At 42.2% G+C, this 19135-nt stretch overlaps 1 protein-coding gene across 14 annotated transcripts in view; it reads left to right on the forward strand.

Moving 5' to 3' along the window:
- obsl1b (obscurin like cytoskeletal adaptor 1b) overlaps window positions 1-19135 on the forward strand; it is a 71574-nt gene that overhangs the window by 6069 nt on the left and 46370 nt on the right. For 5 of the 14 annotated variants that reach the window (XR_002470200.2, XM_036958564.1, XM_021578716.2 and 2 more), the window contains exons 3-19: window positions 471-740; window positions 967-1227; window positions 1438-1749; window positions 2348-2614; window positions 2750-3025; window positions 3227-3502; window positions 3800-4075; window positions 4389-4664; window positions 5005-5277; window positions 5487-5762; window positions 5875-5949; window positions 6651-7826; window positions 8335-8610; window positions 15891-16166; window positions 17219-17494; window positions 18101-18376; window positions 18687-18962. Coding sequence is in view for 13 of the 14 variants with exons in the window: in XM_036958564.1 (XP_036814459.1) it covers window positions 471-740; window positions 967-1227; window positions 1438-1749; window positions 2348-2614; window positions 2750-3025; window positions 3227-3502; window positions 3800-4075; window positions 4389-4664; window positions 5005-5277; window positions 5487-5762; window positions 5875-5949; window positions 6651-7826; window positions 8335-8610; window positions 15891-16166; window positions 17219-17494; window positions 18101-18376; window positions 18687-18962 (5394 nt within the window). In the remaining variant the exon portion in view is untranslated. The remainder of the gene's footprint in view (window positions 1-470; window positions 741-966; window positions 1228-1437; window positions 1750-2347; window positions 2615-2749; window positions 3026-3226; window positions 3503-3799; window positions 4076-4388; window positions 4665-5004; window positions 5278-5486; window positions 5763-5874; window positions 5950-6650; window positions 7827-8334; window positions 8611-15890; window positions 16167-17218; window positions 17495-18100; window positions 18377-18686; window positions 18963-19135) is intronic. The other 9 variants (XM_036958563.1, XM_036958562.1, XM_021578721.2 and 6 more) reach the window with 9 other exon arrangements.

Here is a 19135-nt window from a genome sequence, read left to right on the forward strand (position 1 = left end):
GAATTTCACATGGACAGTATTTACACGAACAGTAGTGAGTGTTGTCTGAATTTAACAGGAGTTATTCCTAGTGTAAACCAGCACTATATAAAGTAACATCTTTACCATGTTTTAAAACTAGAATTCAAATATTTAAACCAATAGAATAAATACAAATGAACATGATTTTCCACTGGCTACAGTCAAGACAGTTTTGGGGTAACATGTCTAAAACACCACATTATAGTGCAATAAAGTGATTTATCAAAAAATAACTAGTCTTGCTAAGTCAGTAGACTTTGTTCTGTGTCAGAGCTACCTCTTTACAATGTTATACTACTGTATTAGCTTTGAGGCCAGACATCTCTGATAAAAGGAACATATGAATTCCTTGTCTGAGTCATTTTTTCTTTTACCATGTCCTTCGATTGAGTCCTACGTAGGTGGCCGTTAACCCGTTTAATGGTATCCCTCCGTCTCCTTAATGTCAGAGCCGCCTGTGCGGTTTAAGCAGCCCCTCATTGATCTGGAGGTGTGGGAACGGGACCTGGCTGTTCTGGAGTGTGAGGTTCCTGAGGACTCTGTTCCCATCACATGGTATTTGGAGGACAGGCGGCTACAGCCAGGAGCCAAATATGGGATGGAAGAGTGGGGAACAAAACGACGACTCACTATTCGTGACATCGGAGTCGACGACGATGGGATTTATCTTTGCGAGATGGCGGATGGGGGGAGGAGTATTGCTGAGGTGGCAGTTAAAGGTAAATTCTGTATTTATATATTCTACACACAATATCTGGACTGATACACACAGAAAGCCATCGTTAGCATGATATGGTTGGGGTGGATTTAGGAAATTCATGTAAGATCTGGTTGAGTTGAATGAACAAATTTGCCACGCTTACAGTTTGACGTCACACCACAGTACAGCGCAGTTATTTTTTCACAGCTATTGATGTCCTTACAAGTTACTCTGTCCCCTTGTAGGCACAATCGTGCGTAAGCTTCCACGTAAGGTGGATGTTTTGGAGGGGGAAAATGCTGCCTTCTGTGTTGAAGTGGAGGAGGAGGAAATGGACATACATTGGTACAAAGAGGGGACGGAGCTGCGTGAGACTCATCAGACCATCCTGAAGTCCTTTGGAAAAACTCACATTCTGGTTTTTGTCAACACAACGCCCCAGGATTCTGGCCTTGTGACCTTCTTTGTGGGAAGATCCAAAACCTCCTCTCAGCTGAGGGTAAAAGGTACAATACTTGTGGCATCTGTTTGGGATTAGATTTTGTAGGTGGTGAATTTGTCAGACAAAAGGGATAGAAATTGTGTTCCTAAGGTGGTCAAGCCTAATTCTACTGAATTCATATCCAATTTCACCAAAATGAATCTACATCCAAATATAAGAACATGTGCTAGCGTTTTATACATTACATTCAGTATATAGTATATTCTGCTTTCAGCGGCCAGGCATAGCCCACCCAGCTGTCCAGTGGGTGTGCAAATCAACACAGAGCGTGCCAACGCTGCCCTCCTCTCATGGGTTCCGGCACAGGACACCCGGAAGAACCCCCCATCGGGTTACGTGTTGGAGAGGCAAGAGGTGGGCACCGGCTCTCAGGAGTGGCTGCAATGTTTGACCACCGACTCGGCCACCTCAGTGGAGATTCTTGGTGACAGCGTCCCCTGTGAGGCAGATTATCGCTTTCGCATATGCAGTGTCAACAAGTATGGCAGGAGCAACAATGTGGAGTTCCCAAGGGCAGTTCACCTGGGTAAGCAGAAGCCCTCCCAACTGAAAATCTGCTACATATACCTTTCGATTGGCACATTAGCGCCAAGCTGGATTCAAGCCAAACTGGACTAGATGGCAAAGCTTAATTTGTATTTCCATTGCTAATGTTAATGGTGTAACATGATAGCCATTGCTAGTGTGATGTCTGTCAAAATAATTCACTACTGTAACTACTCCCATTCTGCTAGCTAGCCAAATGTTTAGCCAGCAAAACATTGGTTAGCATTATCATCTACTAGCATAATATTAAGCTAGTATTGGCTAACTATCATTCTTAGCATGCTAGCCATTCGGCAACTAGCTAACGATCCAAACCTGATCCCTAAAAGCTAGCTAGCTCAAATGACTGAACTGTGAGATAGTTTCAATGCTGTGCTCAGCAAACACCATTAGAACAAGTGTAGACAATCAGAAATCAAGCCGGCTTGAATGTGGAGCAGCTCCTAGCGGAAACAAAACCCTAAAGATACTTAACATTATAACCCTTTTGAAACCTGCTTTGCATAAGGGGTGACCGAATTTGAGTTTGAAGTAGAATGCAGAGCGCAATTGAGGTGTAATATTGCTATGTTTTTCAGTCCCTGTGACCAGAATACAAGCCCCACTGCAGGATGCCTTGGTGCCAGAAGGCCAGGATGCCTGCTTCTCAATTGAGCTCACTGCCTCAGTTATTGGCTCATGGTTCTTGAATGGCACTCAGCTTCTGGAGGACGACCGTTACTCCATGCGGCGGTCTCGAACGCACCAATCCCTACGCATACAAGGTGTACGAGACACCGACAACGGGGCTGAGATCACATTCATTGCCTATGGAATACGAGATTCAGCAGCACTCTATATTCAAGGTACGTATTAATTACTGCCAAAAATTAGGTGTATGAGAAAAATGTCCTTTCTTACTGTATTGTACCAATTTAAATTTGGTCAAAGTGTTATAATTGTGATGAGAAAAATGCTCATGATTTTTCTGAAATTTGCAGCTCCTCTAGTGAAGTTCACACCACTGTCAGAGATGGATCGTAATAAATTTGTTGAACTTGGCAACCCCATTGTACTCTACTGCGAGTTGTCAGACCCCGCAGTTCCAGTACACTGGTACAAGAATGGGGTGGAGGTACACACAGTCGAGGGTCTTCATATTCAGTCAGAAGGCACAATGAGGAGAATTGTCATCCAATCGTCTGAGTTCTCCCATTCCGGAGTGTATTGCTGTGACGCCATTGACGATGTCATAAGGTTCAACGTGGAAGTTGAGGGTGAGTGGCAAGTGGTTTCTGTTGAACTAATTTATTCTGGCAAGGTTACTAGCACATTTTCTTGTGACCTTCTGACCTGAAAGACTTCTGTTCCACAAGTATGTGTTAAATTTGATGATTGCACTTGAACATCACATATCAAACATAAGATGAATGTAACACACAGACATAAAAAACATCATAACATCTAAACACCCATAGCTCCACCTGTGAGGTTTTCAGCACTTCCAGAAGCTGTGAGGAACAAGTCCATTGAAGCAGGCTGCCCCATTGTACTACAATGTGAGCTCTCAGATCCAACTGCCCAGGTGTACTGGTACAAGGATGGAACAAAGCTCCTACCTCAAAGTGGAATAGAAATCCAGTCAGATGGCATCACAAGGACACTAGTTGTCCAGTCAGCAGAGATATTCTACTCTGGGTCGTACAGCTGCAAGACAAAGGGTGATGCCATCAAGTTCAATGTGGAAGTCAAAGGTGAAAAAGTTTTATTTTGGGCTCTACGAAAAATTAACAAGCTCCCTCTTAACAAAGCTACTAACAATGATGGTCTTGTACTGTATGTTTTCTGTCACTCTTTTTCTTGCTGCCTATTAACAATGAGCTTTATGATCATCCCTTCTTTTATTACAATACAATGCTTGATCTGCTTGATCTTCGATAATATATTTTTTTTAAACTGCCATTTTAAACTGACAAAAGTAATGAAATCTCTAATCAAACCAACAATGTAATTATGGATTACCATAATCTAAGACTTAAACATATCTATAGTTCCACCTGTGAGGTTCTCAGTACTTCCAGAAGCTGAGAGGAACAGGGTCATTGAAGCAGGCTGCCCCATTGTACTGAAATGTGAGCTCTCAGATCCAACTGCCCAGGTCTACTGGTACAAGGATGGAATACAGCTCTTTTCAAACCATGAACTAGACATCCAATCAGAAGGCAACATGAGGACGTTGGTTGTTCAGTCAGCAGAACTGACTCACTCTGGCACTTACAGTTGTACCACAGTGGATGATACCATGGAGTTCCATGTGGATATCAAAGGTGATATTGCCCTTTCTGCCTTTGCTTTACATCCTTTAACAGTCGTGTCATTTTCCAAATGCAACTAATAATCCCTGCTTTCTCTGTGTTCATGAACAAATAACTTTACAGAATAGAATACTGTATATAGCCTTGCTTCCTGTGCTCGATTGATTTGCAGTGCTGTGGCTATCTATTTACACATACTTGATGATCACTTTACTCATTTTCTATTCTCAAATCATTTGAAGCCACATAAAAGTGTATATACTGTATGACATACATTTAAATATTTATCTCTATAATATGGTATTTCATTCATCCTCATTGCTAGCCGTGCCAGTGACCTTCTCAGCTATCTTTGATGTTGAGAAGACCAAGTCGGTTGAAGCAGGCTGCCCTTTTCAACTGCAATGTGAGGTTACAGATCCCACTGCCCAGGTCTACTGGTGCAAGGATGGAGAAAAGCTCCTCCCACAGACTGGAATGGACATCCAATCTAATGGCACCATGAGGAAGCTCATTGTCCAATCAGCAGGGGTCTTTCACTCAGGGCTGTACAACTGTGAAACTTCTGACGACACTCTCCAGTTTACTGTGGATATCAAAGGTGATTTGTGGCTTTTTGGTTCAAATCTCATACAGAGTAACCCTAGACAGTTTTGTGGAGATTAGATGCAACTAACATTGGTGGCTATTTGTGTTGTCTGTCTGTGGGGACTTACTTCTTCTTCTTAAGTTAATTGAGACACTTGCTTTTCATCTCATTAAATAAGGAAATATTTGTTGTTTGTTTACTGTTTGAAGCAATAGGTTTGCCTCTTTGAAACTGGTTTGAGAAATGACAGATTAGTCAGTTTGGGGAAGCTTTACTGTAAGCCCCCTCCCTCCCCCAAAATATTGTTAACTGCTGTAAATTCCACAATTATAACATGGATAATCATCTTTAGCTCCACCAGTGAAGTTCTTACCTTCACCAGAGGTTGTGAAGAGCCAGCCGTTTCAAGCAACCTGCCCCATTGAACTACCCTGTGAGATCTCAGACCCCATTGCCCAGGTGTCACGGCAGAAGGACAAAGTAGAGCCCATCTCTGACACTGGACCTTTCGAAATGGGGGGCATCAGGAGGAACCTGGTTGTCCAACCGGCACACCCCTCCAACTCTGGGGCGTATTATTGTGCTACAGCGGAAGATGTTGCCCCGTTAATTGTACAGAACCAAGGTGATTTTTGTCAAATGTTTGTTTTTCTCTAGTTTCAGTTGCGACTAACTCTCTTTCTGTAGCTTTTGGATTAATTGTCTTCTTACATGTTCTGAGCTAATACTTAAAAAGCTAGATGCTTTAGTGTTGATATTGTCTCTTTACATTAGCCATTTTATAACCACTCAAAATAATTCACACTGAATTATCCCCTCAATGATTACCTATAGCTCCGCCCATGACATACTTGGTTGCCCCTGAAGTTGAGAAGAACAAGTCCATAGAAGCAGGCCTCTCAATTGTACAACAGTTTGAGATTTCAGACCCCATTGCCCAGGTCTGCTGGGACAAAGATGGAACACAGATCTACCCACATAGTGGACTTGACAGACAATCAAAGGGCAGCATGAGGACTTTGTTCATCCAACCAGATGACATGTCCTGTGGTGGGAGGTTTGACTGCCAAACAACTGGCGATACCACACAATGTAATGTGGCCATCAAAGGTGGTGCTCCACATAAACCCTTTTCTACTCCATATCAAAATCTGACAGAAGCATTTACATGGTTGAAGCTATCATCCAGCTTACTGTTTTCTCTGTGGCTTTGTTCAAACAGCAGAGCTGTCTCACCCTGGCAGTGAGAAGGGTGAGATATCTGATGAGTCTTCCCAATACACTATGGATATCAAAGGTGATATAATGCTATTTCAACATTAGCACTCTCCATTTTAACCCAACATATACATGCCACTAACAATGGTGGTGAATTAGCTAGTGTATTCCATCCTTCAAAGCATATAAAGACAGTAGTTTAAATGTGTTTCTTTTTGTGATCCTTTCACCCCCCAATCTCATCTGATTCCCTGCTATTTTGGCTTTTAATCAAACATCTGAATGGTCTGTGAGCGGCTGAATTTCTTCATACTAATTCATGTTAATTGTTTAGTATATCATATCGTCATTCTTAACAGAGTCAAACAACAATGACGCTTGTAACAAGCAGCTTTGCCATTCTTGATAGCACATCTTATGTCTTGCTCATCATCCAATCTTCACATTCCCTTTGCTGCCCAGAATCTGTACCTGTCTCAATGAGCCTTTATCACAAAATGTGAAAATGTTTGTACGAGTGGCTAAACAGGAATGAGTGATGTAGTGAACTGAGTTCTGTGTTAGGAAATGTACTGTTAGTTCTTATTTATCTTGTCTTTAGACCAGCTCTTAATCTGGTCGCCTCTCTTAATTGTTAACCTTTGTCATCGGTTTTCTCTTAACTCATCCATGCTAACACACAATGATGTGTAGTACCTTTAGAAAAGGATTTTTAAATAAGAGAAGGCACACAGAACATCAATTGAAAACCTTTCTCTGTGTGCACCACAATGCATATAGCTGCACCTGTGAGGGTCTCAGCTGACCAAGCGATTGAGAAGAACAAGTCCATTGAAGAGGTCTGCCCCGTTGAGGTTCACTGTGAGCCCTTAGACTCTACTGTCCAGATCCTCCACTACAAGTACGGTCAACATCTTCAAACATATGGAATATATTCCACGGAGACGCCAAGTCTCCAATCTGTGGAGCACTTTTCCATAGAGACACCAACTGTCCAATCAGCAGAACACTATTCAATGGAGACAGCAACTCTCCATTCACCAGAGCTCTTTGGCTCCATGGAGACAGCAACCTTCCAATCAGCAGAGCTATATGGCTCCATGCAGACACCAACTGTCCAATCAGCAGAACTCTATGGCTCCATGCAGACACCAACTGTCCAATCAGCAGAGCTCTATGGCACCATGCATACACCAACTCACCAATCAGCAGAGGTCTGTGGCTCCATGCAGACACTAACTCTCCAGTCTGCAGAGCTCTATGATTCTATGCAGACACAAACTCTTCAATCAGCAGAGCTCTATGGCTCCATACATACACCAACTCACCAATCAGCAGAGGTCTGTGGCTCCATGCAGACACTAACTCTCCAGTCTGCAGAGCTCTATGATTCTATGCAGACACAAACTCTTCAATCAGCAGAGCTCTATGGCTCCATACATACACCAACTCACCAATCAGCAGAGGTCTGTGGCTCCATGCAGACACTAACTTTCCAGTCTGCAGAGCTCTATGATTCTATGCAGACACAAACTCTTCAATCAGCAGAGCTCTATGGCTCCATACATACACCAACTCACCAATCAGCAGAGGTCTGTGGCTCCATGCAGACACCAACTCTCCAGTCTGCAGAGCTCTATGATTCTATGCAGACACAAACTCTTCAATCAGCAGAGCTCTATGGCTCCATACATACACCAACTCACCAATCAGCAGAGGTATGTGGCTCCACGCAAACACCAACTTTCCACCCAACAGAGGTCTGTGGCTCAGTACAGACACCAACTCTCCAATCAGCAGAGCTCTGCTGCTCAATGAAGACACCAACTCTCCAATCAGCAGAGCTCTATACCTCCATGAAGACACCAACTCTTCAACCAGCAGAGCTCTATCAATTAGGAGAATGTGACAGTCAATTGGATGACGATGACATTGCATTTAAGGTGGATGTTGAAGGTGATTAAATATGGTTAGCTTTATCAAACAAAACAACTGACAGGCACAATGTTGACATTGTGTAAAAATCAACTGATTGCTATAAGTAATCTTTTACACTTGACAATTGCTACATTTACTCTTATTCAATTTATCTCATACTAAAATAATACTGAAAATTAGTCATTGTGATACTTTGAGCTTGGGTGCTTTATAACGATTTGTCTGATTATTCTATATGTAAGATTCAGTCACATTAACTTGTATTCATAGGTATCTCAGTCTAACCAAAAATATCCTCCCCTTAAATTTTATATATCAACTCTAATAAAACAATTAAGTTATACTTATATAGTAAACGTGACAGAATTAGTGATATTTGCTTATTCATTTGGGATTCTTGAGAGTTATTGGCATGACTAATCTCTGTAGTGATATTTGCTCTTAAGATACTTGAGTCATTTTATTGTAGCACATATTTCTTAATGGTGATGCGATTCTCTCTTAATACTACTTCACACACCCCCAGCACCTCCTGTGAGGATCACAACACCTTGTGAAGCTGAGAGGAACAAGTCCGTTGCAGCAGGCGGTCCCATTGTCCTGCGTTGTGAGATATCAGACCCAAATGCACACGTTTCCTGGTACAAGGACGGAACGCTGCTACACGAAGAGAATGGACTAGAAATGCAATCAGAAGGTTCCATAAGGACATTGGATGTGGAATCTGCAAGGCTGTCTGATTCAGGGAGCTACAGCTGTAAGACAACAGATGATGCAATGCAGTTTCATGTGGATGTGAAAGGTAATCATTTTTTCCGTTTTTTTGTTGGACAGTTTAATAATTTACCAATGAAAGGATACAGTAATTAGACCTTTACAGATGTGTTAGGTCAAAGGCTAATGGCTAGGCTTTAGTTTATCCCTGTGGTGTGCAAGACACCTGGAATCGGTCACTACAGTGACATATAAAATCGTCTTCCTCAATTGTCTTCACGAAGACCTTGCTCCCGAGTGGCGCAGCTGTCTACGGCACTGCACCACAGTGCTAGAGGCGTTACTACAGTCCCTGGTTAGAATCCAGGCTGTGTCACATCCAGCCATGATTGGGAGTCCCATAGGGCAGCGCACAATTGGCTCAGCTTCGTCTGGATTTGGCCGGGGTAGGCCGTTATTGTAAATAAGAATTTGTTCTTTACTGACTTACCTAGTTAAATAAAGGTTAAATAAAATAAAACATATAAAGTAAATGGACAGGTGTAAACATATGTAGAAGAGCACCATTTCAGACTTCAAATTGTAACCATGACAGCACCACAGTGTTAAATGCATAGTTTTCCATTTTACCCCAATATGTTTTCTCAAATGGAGAGAAATCCTTTGACGACTTCAGAGCAATCCACCAATGGTATGTTATAGTGCTCATGTTAGCATATTGCTACTATTGATATCCAATTTATTTGCATTGGTTCTCTAAAAACATCCTAAAACAGCTCTTTCTTTATTCCAATTTATATCGGGATTATCGCAACAGAAGAAATAAAGTTATTTGAACAGAACTGTATCAAACCAAGATTTTATACTTACATTCCATGCTTTCTGCACTTCAAAGGACTTTCTGTAGAGCCTGTAAGGAAACGTAGCGTAGAAACGTATGATAATCATTGGAACCATTTCCATTCCAAAATCTTTAATTCCAAGTCAAATCTGTTTCTCACGGTATAAATTAGATTGAAGTATGTGTGATCTATTTTAAGATTTTTTTTGAGAAGTACGAACCAGTGAAAGCCAGTGCTAGCATTAGCACAACATAGTAATATGCTAAGATACATTGCATGTAAAAATGGTGGATTGATGTTGTCAAATAACTTCTCTTATTTTTTGGGTGACCAACATTTTCTTTGTTTTGTATTTTTTTGTTGGGGGGGTATAAACAACCTCCCAACAACACCACGTCTCATTATTTATAAATTGCATCATTGTTTTCCCAAGGGACTCCATAGCCAGCATAGCTGACCTAAATTGTAAATATAGAAAAAAAGATATGCCTGGTAATTTGTGTCTTCCAAATATTGGAATATTCTCAAACCATTACTGTCCATGATATCAGCAAGGGGATAGATTCCACATTTGGACCATTGGGCGGACGCAAAAGGCCACCCTTCAGATCGCAAAGATTTGTTGTGAAATATTTGAGAATGGGCAAGACAGTTCCCAGTTACATTGTTTTAAAATGTTGTGCCAAATATAAATTGTGCGCACAATAATAGGACCAAAGCATAGTTTACATTATTTAAAGGATATATCAGCGAATACCACCTCTTTCAAGGCAATAGGAGACACCATATGTCTCTCTATACTCAGCCACGGGGGCGGAATAATCATGTCTTAACAAATTTAGGATGAGACTAAATGCAATTTAAAGTTTGGTACAGATAGTACTCCTACGTCTTTCCTTCTTTGCAAGTTTGTTAATTTTATCCGTCCCGCTTACTTTGCAATATACATGTTTTAATCCACACTATAGATTTTATCCCAATAGCCAGAAGGGGGAGTAAAGGGAAGCATTGAAATACAGAAATGTTGATGTCGCAATGTAGTATATTTGACAATTGATATTGATATTTAATTGATTTGAGCGTTCTGTTAAAGTTCTGCCAGTGGTTTTATTGAAGGGAGGAAATATATCTATTCTCAAATATCTAAATTGGGAAACGATTGGGATTCCATAAGTAGAGATGCAGTCCTCCATCGGGGTCTCGAGAGGCAGTCAGGCAGATTTCGTTAGATTTATTTTAAAACTTGACATCGAACTGAATTTGTCTATGGTCTTCAGAGCTTTTGGGAGGGATTGAGATACATTGCCGGCATATAATGAGATTATGTGATCCATGGAATTGAGAGATGATGTTGTAATTTTTTCAGTTGTCGAATTGACTTGGCCAGGGCTTCCATAGGCAATAAAAATAGCAGAGGTGAGATGGGATCACCTTGCCTACAACTTCTAGTTATTATGAACGGAACAGAGCATTTATTGCCTGTTATGATTAGGGCTGAGGGATTGGCATATAGTATTTTAAATATATGAATGAAATTGGAGCCAATTCCCTTATGTTCCAAAACCAACCGAAGAAATGATAGAACTGAGAAATGAGATAGAACTGCCCAAGGAGCTTTCATTTCTGATGAAGCATGTAAGATATGTAATAAGCAACGGAGGTTATCTGAGGATAATCGTTTTTTTAACAAACCTGCTTTGGTCCAAATGTTTTCGCTCTGTAAAAACAAACATTTGTGCTGTGTTAATAATTTCAATTAATAGTGGACCTAACTGGTTCCAACATGTTAAATAGACCTCAGGAGGAATACCAGCACAACCAGGTGATTTGCCTGTATTCATGTTACCCAATGCCCTTTTGAGTTCATGAAGAGAGATGAGGGCTACCAGCAAGCCAGCTTCCTCAGTTGAAAGAAGAGGAGTTCTTATATATATTTTTGAATTACTCAATCAATTACTCAATCGATTTATTTACAATACGAGGTGTACATTATACGAGGTGTACAATATAGAAGCGGGATAATCTTTGGTTGATGAATTTTGGTTCTACATTTACGTTGAACATTTTAGTCATTTAGCAGACGCTCTTATCCAGAGTGACTTACAGTTAGTGCATTCATCTTAAGATAGCTACTGTAGATGGGACAACCATGTATCACAGACATCGTAAGTACACTTTTCCTCAATAAAGTAGCAATCAGCAAAGTCAGAGCTAGAAGGGGGTGAGATGGGGGAGTCAAGTGCAAGTATTGGTTCAGGATTTTTTAATTATGTATATATATATACTTTTTTTTCTGACAGTAATTCACCTGATTCAGATTCAATACTTGCAATATCCGCTATTTGGAATTAATGGTTGCGTCTAATTCGATGGATGGAAAATTCTGCTGTCTGTGTTACCAGTAGATTTAGTTATGTCTTGACTTTGAGAAGAGTAGTCGCTACCTGGTCTGAAAGAGTGTTAATAACTTCTCCAATTCTGAAATTGTCTTTAATTGTGATTTATTCAGCCCAGATGTGAATGCAGTTGCACTGGTTTTAATAACACCTTTAATGGCATCCCATAAAATCTGGATCATTGAGGATCATTGACTGCATTTTTGATAATCATTGTGAATTCATTCAATGCAGTTTCAGTGGTCACCCTCCCTTCACTACCCCCCCCCCCCCCCCCCCCTTGAGATTTCTTCTCTCCCAAAATCAGGGTTTTGCTCAATTAAGAATTGACTACTATAAAACACATGAGTTGAAATTCTAATTGAATTGAACACCTTACTGGATGTAGAATTTGAGTTTGAGTGACAGGAATGTAAAATGTAATTTGGTGCAATCAGAGATTATGGATATAATGACGAGATGCCTATGCCGTTGTCCTCAGAGTGGAACGGCAGGATGTCAAGCTCCTGTTCTCTCGTTATTTGAATACTTTTTAAATATTCAGTAAGGGGTGTTGACATGTTGATGTCATGTGCATCCCACTTACATCAGTACACTCGTAACAACCTACTCATTACGAAACTTCTATTGCATTTCAAATAAGCATTACATATTAAAATTGTCACGACCCTGACCATAAGTAGCTGTTTATTCTCTATGTTGGTTGGGGCGTGATAGTGACTAGGGTGGGTCATCTAGGGGTTTTGTATGTCTATGTTGGCCTGATATGGTTCCCAATCAGAGACAGCTGTTTATCAATGTCTCTGTTTGGGGATCATATTTAAGTAGCCATTTCCTCATTTGTTATTTGTGGGATCTTGTCTACGGATAGTTGCCTGTGTGCACCAGTAGCTTCATGTTTTTCATTTGTGCTTGTTTGTATTGTTTTGCTGAGTTTCGGTTTATTAAAAATATGTGGAACTCTACTCACGCTGCTCCTTGGTCTACTCATTACGACGAACGTGACAGAAGATCCCACCAAAAACAGACCAAGCAGCGTGGCCAGGAGGAATGGACCTGGGAGGAAATCCTGGAGGGAGCAGGACCCTGGACAAGGGCCGGGGAGTATCACCGTCCGAAGGAGGAGATAGAGGCAGCGAAAGCAGAACGGCGACGATACGAGGAGATAGCCCAACGACGGAAGCACGAGAGGCAGCCCGAGAGGCAGGCACACGGGGAGATTGGTGGAGGTAGGGTTTAGACCTGAGCCAACTCCCCGTACTTACCATGGGGAGCATGTGACTGGTCAGGCACCGTGTTATGCAGTGATGCACACAATGTCTCCAGTATGCATTCATAGCCCGGTGCGCTCTGTTCCCAGCTCCCCGCAGTTGCCGTGCTAGATTCAAATCAAATCAAACGTATTTATATAGCCCTTCGGACATCATCTGATATCTCAAAGTGCTGTACAGAAACCCAGCCTAAAACCCCAAACAGCAAGCAATGCAGGTGTAGAAGCACGGTGGCTAGGAAAAACTCCCTAGAAAGGCCAAAACCTAGGAAGAAACCTAAAGAGGAACCAGGCTACGTGGGGTGGCCAGTCCTCTTCTGGCTGTGCCGGGTGGAGATTATAACAGAACATGGCCAAGATGTTCAAATGTTCATAGATGACCAGCATGGTCCAATAATAATAAGGCGGAACAGTTGAAACTGGAGCAGCAGCATGGCCAGGTGGACTGGGGACAGCAAGGAGTCATCATGTAGTCCTGAGGCATGGTCCTAGGGCTCAGGTCCTCCGAGAGAGAGAAAGAAAGAGAGAATTAGAGAGAGCACTCTTAAATTCACACAGGACAACGAATAGGACAGGAGAAGTACTCCAGATATAACAAACTGACCCTAGCCCCCCGACACATAAACTACTGCAGCATAAATACTGGAGGCTGAGACAGGAGGGGTCAGGAGACACTGTGGCCCCATCCGAGGACACCCCCGGACAGGGCCAAACAGTAAGGATATAACCCCACCCACTTTGCCAAAGCACAGCCCCCACACCACTACAGATTGGGCATTCAGCCAGGACGGATTGTGCCGGCTCAGCGCTCCTGGCCTCCAGTGCGTCTCTTCGGCCCAGGATATCCTGCGCCAGCTCTATGCACGGTATCCCCAGTGCACCTTCATAGCCTAGTGCATCCTGTGCTAGCTTCCCACACTTTCCAGGCTGGACTGAGCATCCAGGCAGGAAGGGTTGTGCCAGCTCTGCACTCTAGACCTCCAGTGCGCCTCCAGAGGTCAGTGCGTCCTGTGCCTCCTTCCCGCACTCGCCCTGAGGTGCGTGTCATCAGCCCGGTGCCACCTGTACCGGTCTCACGCATCAGGTCTCCAGTGCGCTTCCACAGTCCAGTACATCCTGTGCCTCCTCCCCCACTCGCCCTGAGGTGCGTGTCATCAGCCCGGTGCCACCTGTACCGGTTCCACGCATCAGGCCTCCAGTGCACCTCCATAGTCCAGAGCTTCCGGCGACAGTTCCCAGTCCAGAGCTTCCGGCGACAGTTTCAAGTCCAGAGCTTCCGGTGACGTTTCACAGTCCAGAACCACCAACGAAGGTCTACAGTCCGGAACCTCCTGAGACGGTCTACGGTCAGGTGGACTGGGGACAGCAAGGAGTCATCATGTCAGGTAGTCCTGAGGCATGGTCCTAGGGCTCAGGTCCTCCGAGAGAGAGAAAGAAAGAGAGAATTAGAGAGAGCAGTCCGGAACCTCCTGAGACGGTCCGCGGTCCGGAACCTCCTGAGACGATCTGCGGTCCGGATCCTCCAGCGACGGTCTGTGGTCCGAAGCCTCCAGCGACGGTCGGCGGTCCGGAGTCTCCAATGACGGTCGGCAGTCCGGAGCTTTCAGCAAGGGTTCTCTGCCCGGAGCTGTCAGCAAGGCTTCTCTGTCCAGATCCTCCTGTGACAATCCACAATCCGGTTCCTCCGGCAACGACCCACGGTCTGTCATCCATCATAGATGCCCACCTGGACCCTCCCCTATTGAGTCAGGTTTTGCGGTCGGAGTCCGCACCTTTGGGGGGGAGTACTGTCATGCCCATAGTAAGCTGTTTATTCTCTATGTTGGTTGGGGCATGATAGTGACTAGGGTGGGTCATCTGGAGTTTTTGTATGTCTATGTTGGCCTGATATGGTTAACAATCAGAGACAGATATTTATCGTTGTCTCTGATTGGGGATCATATTTAGGTAGCAATTTCCTCATTTGTTATTTGTGGGATCTGGGGCGGCAGGGTAGCCTAGTGGTTAGCGTGTTGGACTAGTAACCATAAGGTTGCAAATTCAAATCTGTTGTTCTGCCCCTGAACAGGCAGTTAACCCAATGTTCCTAGGCCGTCATTGAAAATAAGAATTTGTTCTTAACTGACTTGCCTAGTTAGATAAAGGTAAAATAAAAATCTTGTCTACGGATAGTTGCCTGTGTGTACCAGTAGCTTTTCATTGGTGCTTTCGGTTTATGAAAGTTTCGGTTTATGAAAAATATGTGTTACTCTACTCTACTCACTGCGTCTTGGTCTTGGTCTTCTTGGACAAAAATAACTATTTGTTTTTATCTCGACTCCGCCATGCAAAAACTACTCACTTGCTTAATTATTAATGATCTGCTTCATGTGGACAGACTTTGGGTGGACTAAACCCTGCTCTTTTACTCTTTTCCTTTCTGGTGTAATTAAATAAGTTCCACTCAGTCATACTGCCAAAGGATATATAACTTTTCTCTGGAAACAGTGTTCAAATACTCTTTTAACCTTTGTGCTTAGAGTAACCAATTATTTTTCCACCAACAATTTCATTTGTTTGGCTTATTTTTGAAGGCCTCAGGGTCAACTTGATCGTTAAAATACTGCATTCTGAATTGAGCCCAACCCTGATTTAAATCAGATATAATTGGTGGTGGAATGTTACAGCAGGTATTAGGTCTGTCATGCTTGTGACAGTGTTTTGTAGGCGTTATATCACACATTTCAGGTTTTCCTTCAAATTTCTCGATATATGAAACAAGTCAATGAATGTTCAGTAGAGAATGTTGCAGATGATTTCAGATGATAAGCCGACATTACATGTTCAATAACCCACATTTTCTTCATATTAAACCCTGTAGCTCCACCTCCGAAGTTTTCAGCAATTTCTGAAGCTGACAAGAAAAAGTACATCAAATCAGGCTACCCCATTGTACTGCAATGTGAGCTCTCAGATCCCACCATCAAGGTGTACTGGTACAAGGATGGAACAAAGCTCCTAACCCAAAGTGGAGTAGACATACAATCAGATGGAACTATGAGAACTCTAGTTATCCAATCAGCAGAGCTGTCTCACTCTGGAGTGTACCGTTGCGAGACAATGGAAGATGGCCTCCAATTCACTGTGGAAGTAAAAGGTGATGTTAAAACTATCTATAAATTAATTAAAAATCAACCAATCATGTTCTGCAGTGGTAACTAACTGATGGCTGGTGGTGTTTGGTGTTGCTTGGCAGAGTATCTAACAGAAAAGATATCACTTGTCCGTTTCCATTGTTTGTTTCCATTGTTTCGTGATCTTATACAGTAGATACTCACACCTGAGATCTGCACGCATAACTCACAATTAATAATTAACGTGAAAGTTAAGTGCACAGATATCTAGTCTGTATACTGCCCTAACTGGCCGAAGCCAAACTTAATCATGTTACAGATAGCCTTGATGATGGGGTACTTATTTCAGCCACACAATTAGTGGATAGTCTTCTATGAAGGCTAAACAATCACATGAAAACACAACCATTACTAAGATGACAATATGTTCAAGTAATATGGTGACCGAATATGCAGATAAAAATAAGGTAGTGACGAACCAATGGACAACATTTGAGGAGAATTTGTTCATACCTATTTGGCTATTGAGATTAGTGTACTGGTACATAACTTACAATTGGTTGTAAGGGGGATATTGCAAATGCCAAACCATTCTGTAAGTATCCATTGATACGCATGTGAATTATGCCCTGGTGCCTACTTACCACATCTTGACTCATCTTTTATTTAAACAATTACCTTTATCTTTTGTTTAACAAATTCCTTTTATCCTCCTTCATTCTTATGAAGACACCTCTTTGTCATTTGTTACCTCATTTGCCTGTCTCTTGTCCTTCATGTTATTCTCTGTAAACCTTTAGCTGCTTTGAGATTGCACAATCCTTGACTCTTGCACTCTCTGCTCTTCGGTTCTTGTTTGTTCCTGCTTTGTGTCTTATCTTTGTTAACTGTGTCTGGCATCTCGTTTTAATGTTTTTCTGTCATTTGAGCCAGGTCTTAATCAGTTTGCTCTGCTTGCAGTTTCTTCCCTCATAATGAAATACATGTATTGCATATCTTCAAAATCTTTGAATAATTTAAAAACATGTAAGAAAATTAACATTGTGATCCCCTTTATAATCATTGACACCCATAGCTCCACCTGTGAGGTTCTCAGCACTTCCAGAAGCTGAAAGGAACAAGTTCATTGAAGATGGCTGCCCCATTATACTGCAATGTGAGCTCTCAGATCCAACTGCCCAGGTGTACTGGTACAAGGATGGAACAAAGCTCCTATCTCAAAGTGGAATGGAAATCCAGTCAGATGGCATCAAAAGGACACTACTCATCCAATCAGCTGAAATATTACATGGTGGAACATATGAGTGCTCAACAGCAGGTGATACCATCACATTTAAAGTGGAGATCAAAGGTGATTTGCATCTATTTTGTAGCTACACAACACATAATAGGAGCTTATGCTTATATTCTCATTGGTGTAGCCACTGTTCATTTATTGCAATATTTTCCTTAACTCTTACAGTATCTAATGTGTTCTTATATTTGATGGTCTGGGAGGACATTAACTACTACTTTCCTTCCACAACTACTTGAACTTTAGCACCGCTAGATCAATATGTGTTTTTTAATCAATGAAGTAGCCTAACGTCCCGTGCACACAGGTTGCAATATTACATTGCCGTACAGTACATTTTACGTAGTCTTCTCAGTCCATGCGCCACAACATAACAAAAAGAATCACGCTACACATTATCTACTTACGTGTCTGATACCACACCGCAAAGCAAGTTGGTAAAATCCTCTGTGTGCGACACACTGCACACAGAGCTATGCACCGCAACCTAGTCCGGCAGATGAGTCAGAGCAGTTGCGGATTGCCTTCCATTGAAATAAATGGACTTCCACCAGAACACATACAGTTTGACGCAACCGGTGTGCACAAGACTTAATACAATTGTCTTGCAACACAACTTCAAAGCCATACCATTTTCTCCCCACACATATTCATACCCTTTAGCTCCATCACAGAAGATCATGCCACTTTCACCAATGGAGAGGAACAAGTCGGTAGAAATTGGTACTCCCATTGTACTGCAGTGTGAGCTCTCAGATCCTCTAGCCCAGGTCTGCTGGTCTAAAGATGAAATGAAACTATTTCCCAAAACTGGCCTCGATATCCAAAGTGAAGCCAATGTGAAGAGACTAGTAATTCACTCTGCGGAGCTCTCTGACTCTGGGCTCTACTGCTGTAGTCTTGCTGACGATGCAATGACATTCAAGGTGGATGTTCAAGGTGATTTTCCTCTTTATGCATCCCTTTTTAACAGCTTTTTAGGGGTGTAGCACATGTTCTATATGACTTACAAAGAACCAATAGTAATATCCATTTCATTACGTTTTTGTATTGTAACTAATAGTTGTGATACAGTATATATATATATCTTTGTAATAATGAGTGTATCCCTGAAAAACGGGGATCTACAGTAGGTTTTAAAGGTACCCATAGCTTTTTAACATAACATAGAACAAGAATCAGCACTTTGAAACAGGTGCATTTCGTGTTTTGTTAAATATTTTTCCTAAATGCTTTGAAAACCCCATAGCTCTTCCCGTGAGGTTTTCAGCACTTCCAGAAGTTGTGAGGAACAAGTTCATTGAAGCAGGCTGCCCCATTGTTCTACAATGTGAGCTCTCAGATCCAACTGCCCAGGTGTTCTGGTACAAGGATGGAACAAAGCTCCTCCCAGAGAATGGAGTCGACATCCAATCAGAGGGCGCTTTGAGGGCTGTGATCCTCCAATCAGCAGAGCTCAGTCACTCTGGGGTGTACAGCTGTGAGGCTTTAGATGACTGCATAGCATTCAAGGTGGATGTTGCAGGTGATCTAAGAATTTTGAGTTTGGTCAAAATCACTAACTAATATGTTGATTAATGCTTTGTAATGTGTGCAAGCTTTCAGGTTTGTATTGAACATCAAATCTTCATTTAAATTTCATCAGTCATTAGTAGGCCTAAGCATCGTTTGGAAGAGGTAGTTATGTGATATACACAG

This window comes from Oncorhynchus mykiss, chromosome 22 (genome assembly GCF_013265735.2).
Source record: "Oncorhynchus mykiss isolate Arlee chromosome 22, USDA_OmykA_1.1, whole genome shotgun sequence".
NCBI classification, from domain to species: domain Eukaryota; kingdom Metazoa; phylum Chordata; class Actinopteri; order Salmoniformes; family Salmonidae; genus Oncorhynchus; species Oncorhynchus mykiss.